The sequence below is a fragment of the Rhinopithecus bieti genome, unplaced genomic scaffold (assembly GCF_001698545.2).
Source record: "Rhinopithecus bieti isolate Rb0 unplaced genomic scaffold, ASM169854v2 scaffold_34958, whole genome shotgun sequence".
NCBI lineage: Eukaryota > Metazoa > Chordata > Mammalia > Primates > Cercopithecidae > Rhinopithecus > Rhinopithecus bieti.
Window position 1 is genome coordinate 264,077 of NW_016814973.1, and position 4,440 is coordinate 268,516.

The 4,440-nt window shown below is 39.5% G+C and overlaps 1 protein-coding gene across 1 annotated transcript; it reads right to left on the reverse strand.

Annotated features, from left to right (window-relative positions):
• Positions 1-143: 143 nt before the first annotated feature.
• On the reverse strand, positions 144-497 carry LOC108515730 (NADH dehydrogenase [ubiquinone] iron-sulfur protein 5-like). The gene has a single exon (XM_017852847.1). The coding sequence runs from the start codon at positions 462-464 to the stop codon at positions 144-146; it is 321 nt and encodes a 106-aa protein (XP_017708336.1). The 5' UTR covers positions 465-497.
• Positions 498-4,440: the final 3,943 nt, after the last annotated feature.

Consider the following 4,440-nt stretch of genomic DNA (forward strand, 5'->3'; position numbering starts at 1 on the left):
TTTTTTTTTTTTTTTTTTTTTTTTTAGGATGGAGCAATCCTTTATTTTTACACACTTTGACAAGGAGGTTTTCTGTAAACAACTTTTCCAGTGGAGAACAGAGAACGGGAAAATCAGCCTCTAGACATCAGCAGCTGCTCTGCTCAGGGCTGAGGCTCCTCCTTGCCAATGTGGTGAGGTGGAGGGGTGTACTTCCCTTCCTTTATCAGCTTATTCCACTGCCTCCTGATGGTACTCACACATTTCATCATTTTCTGCCGAAGCAAACACTCTACAAAATCATCATATTCTATCTTGCACTCTTTCTCTGCCCGGATAGCACCAATTCCATATGTACATTCTATCCATTCTTTTTCAAAAGCATGGCATCGAGTAGCAATCTTGCAGGGCTGTTCAGCACTCTGGATTGTCCACCATCGATCTATGTTAAGGCCGAACCTTTTCTGGATGTCCAAGAAAGGCATGGCGATCCGATGCTCGTACCCTTGTCTCTTCTCTGGCCAGATTTAGTCTTTTCACATAATCCCATATTTCTTGGAGGCTTTATTCATTTTGTTTTACTCTTTTTTCTCTACACTTCTCTTCTCACTTCATTTCTTCATTTCATTCATTTGATCTTTAATCACTGATACTCTTTCTTCCAGTTGATCAAGTCGGTTACCGAAGCTTGTGCATTTGTCACATATTTCTCGTGTCATGGTTTTCATCTCTATCAGTCCTTTTAAGGTCTTCTCTGCATTGATTATTCTAGGTATCTGTTCATCCATTCTTTTTTCAAAGTTTTTAGTTTCTTTGTGCTGGTTACGTAGTTCCTCCTTTAGCTCTGAGAAGTTTGATCAACTGAAGCCTTCTTCTCTCAACTCATTAAAGTCATTCTCCATCCAGCTTTGTTCTGTGGCTGGCGACGAGCTGCGTTCCTTTGAAGGGGGAGATGCGCTCTGATTTTTTGAATTTCCAGCTTTTCTGCCCTGCTTTTCCCCTATCTTTGTGGTTTTATCTGCCTTTGGTCTTTGATGATGGTGATGTACTGATGGGGTTTTGGTGTGAGTGTCCTTTCTGTTTGTTAGTTTTCCTTCTAACAGTTGGGACCCTCATCTATAAGTCTGTTGGAGTTTGTTTGAGGTCCACTCCAGATCCTGTTTGCCTGGGTATCCAGCGGAGGCTGTAGAAGATAGAATATTGCTGAACAGCGAGTGTTGCTGTCTGATTCTTGCTCTGGAAGCTTTGTCTGAGGGGTATACCCAGCCGTGTGAGGTGTGAGGTGTGGGTCTGCACTTAGTGGGGGATGTCTCCCAGTTAGGCTACTCAGGGGTCAGGGACCCACTTGAGCAGGCAATCTGTCCGTTCTCAGATCTCAACCTTCATGCTGGGAGAACCACTGCTCTCTTCAAAGCTCAGTTGAAAATGCAGAAATCACCCGTCTTCTGTGTCGCTCATGTTGGGAGCTGGAGGCTGGACCTGTTCCTATGTGGCCATCTTGGGTGCCCCCCTCTTTTATTTCTTTACTTCCCTAATAAACTTGCTTTCACTTTACTCTATGGATTCGCCCTGAATTCTTTCTTGCATGAGATCCAAGAACCCTCTCTTGGGGTCTGGATGGGGATCCCTTTCCTGTAATAATTTCTGTTAAGAATCTTGAACGTTACCAAGTACTTCTCTAATTTCATCTTTGTGTCTAAGAATTGGGTTGAATTTAAAGTAGTCACTTTAAGGAAGTTAGGAAAAATAAAGAGAAAGATTAGAAGAGAAAAATTTCTCCATTTTAACAATGTGTTTCACTCTTCTAAAATAAAGCATAAATATTAGGGCAAGGTCATTAACCTGGAGGAAGGCCAAGCACTGGGGCAAGGACATGGAAAGTGTGGGAGGAGACAATATGAAATTAAGATTGGTTTAACATATGAAACACCTTCTTGTAGTGTCACTGCTAAGTAGCTGGAATGGTTAAGAGCAATCACTCCAAGCCAAGTTCTTGGTGCTTCAGAAGGCTGCCACACATTTTCCTCTGGATCAAGCGCTTAATTACTTCATTTGTCTGAGATCTCATCGTGGAACTCATTTCTAAATCCATCAGGACCTAGAGGGTGTCAGGATGATGTAGCAGTCTTATAAATTTCTTTATATTATCTAGTAATTCTTATTGCACATTAAATGCTTCAGAATGACAGGAAGATGTAACTTATCATTGTGACTGAGAATGACTTTGAAAACATCTTTTTCTCCTTTTAAGAGGAGAAAAGACCAATGGAAAGAGTCTTTCAAATCTCCAAATTAGTATTTAACTAAGTTAGCGTGAAACCTGTTCTCTTTCAAGCCCTTGATTGCTTTATTAGAAGTAATTGCTTATCTTGGTTTAAGAAAATTGATTGAGACAGGTTACTTGCTTTCATGTCTCATTTATATCCACTTTATATTAAGTATTTTGAATGCATTTTTAACCCTTAATGTTTTGCAGACTAGATAGGAACCTACAGAAAGAAGAGATATGTTCTTTTAACATCAATATATTACTCTTATTAAAAATATCATTCTTACTAATGTCAAATGGTCTTTTGGTACCTAATGATCTTGACAAGAACAACCATGTGGATTTGGAATCAGGAGAGAATAGGGTCATTTATCTGTGGTGCTGTGGGAGAGACATTTTCTTTTTCAATTTTCTTTCTCCATTTTCTTATTACAATTACTGTTTGGGTTCATTATGACAACTCCCATCATTATGACTGTTCCAGCTCACAAGCTGGAGAAAGATTAATGGTAGAAGAAAATACAGTCTTTGGCATCAGAGCTACATCTAGCTGTTAATATAACAGAGTAGAAATACATGAAATCCATTTATAAGATTTATGCTTGTGATGGAGAAAGTAGTACAAAGTATAAAATGTTAAGATGTAGAACCTGAAGTGTTGGCAGGTAGCATGTGAATTTCAATCATTTATTCATTCACTCATTCTTTCAACAAATCTTGAGCATTAATTATGTGTGCATCTTGTACACTGAGCTTGAAATAAACTCTAATAAGACCCAGCCTCATAAGGGATGTGGGATGGGAAGTATGAACACAGTGGCAGTTGGAGATAGAGGGCTTACATCTCTGGTTTTGACCATTCTGAGGACTCGAGTTTTGATTCTGATTATCTGGTGGGAAGCTCTGGTTCTAGGTGTCTATTATAATGACAACTAGTTTGTTTATTTGTTTGTTTTTTAACACAAAGCTTTGTTGTGAATAACCAAATCTACAAATGAAAACTGTATATTTACTAATTCATTCTGTAGTACAGAAACAATAAAAGCTTCACAGTGAGTCAATACAAGCCTGTAATTTCTCCTCACCTAAGAGATCGGTAATTCTTCCGTAACTGTTGTAACAATGAGAAAAGTTTGGTGCAGGCTGGGTTACTTTCTTCCAAAATAGTAGTGTATCCATGTTGTTGCCTCCTTTGATGTTTTTAGAGATGCTTTCCTTGTTGCAGGTCCCTTGTAACTAACTTCAGAGAGTTAGACTTTGTATTTTTAACCTTGGGAAGGTCTGCTGTAGGTCTTGTTTGTGGGAGCACTCCAAATGTTCCCTCTGTGGGGTTTTCTTTCTCAGCTCTATAGCTTTGGGTGGGGTGTTCTAAAAACCTTTGAAGCAGAAGAGTCATTTCCTGTTTGGAGGCCTAAGCATAAAGAAAGCTCTTTGTCATTGCTCAGAAATGGGGAGTCCATGACAATTGTTGTGCAAGAGCATTCAGCACTCTTCCAGTTAGAAATGGGTAGATCGGGTGTTGCCCTTTAATCACTTCTTGCTCAACATCATGTAGGTTATAATCAGCACTGTTCTAGGCACTGGAGATGCAACAAAAGGCAGTGTTCCTATCCCCGAGGAGCTTATAGTCTGGTGAGGGAGTCAGACAGTTATGGAACCATGTGACTAGTGCTATGATAGAGGTATGCAGGCAGGGGGTGGGTGCTATGGGATCGTAGAGAAAGGTTACGTAATCCAGAGAAGTTCAAAGATTTTAAAGTTTTGTTGAGTAGCACCATTTTTTGAAAGTTGATTACTCCAAAATAATCTGGGAACTTTCTCTAAGATGTTTTGTAGCTCTATATTAAAATATATACATATATATGGAATTATATTTATAAAATAACAAATAAATTTTGTACTATGTTTTTTATGGTACCATTTTGTTATTATTCAATTTAATTAACCTTTAAAATGTGAGATATATCAGGAGGCAGTCAGGGAAGTTTTCCTACGAAGGTCTTACCAAAGCTGAGACCTACAGAGCAAGTGTCAGTAAGCCAGAGAAAGCCAAGAAGGGGAGAGGGTGTGTTGTGTAAAGGGAAACAGCACATACAAAGACCGGAGAGGTAGGGCATGGTAATCCCAGCACTTTGGGAGGCCAAGAGGGGTGGATCACCTGAGGTCAGGAGTTTGAGACCAGCTTGGCCAAT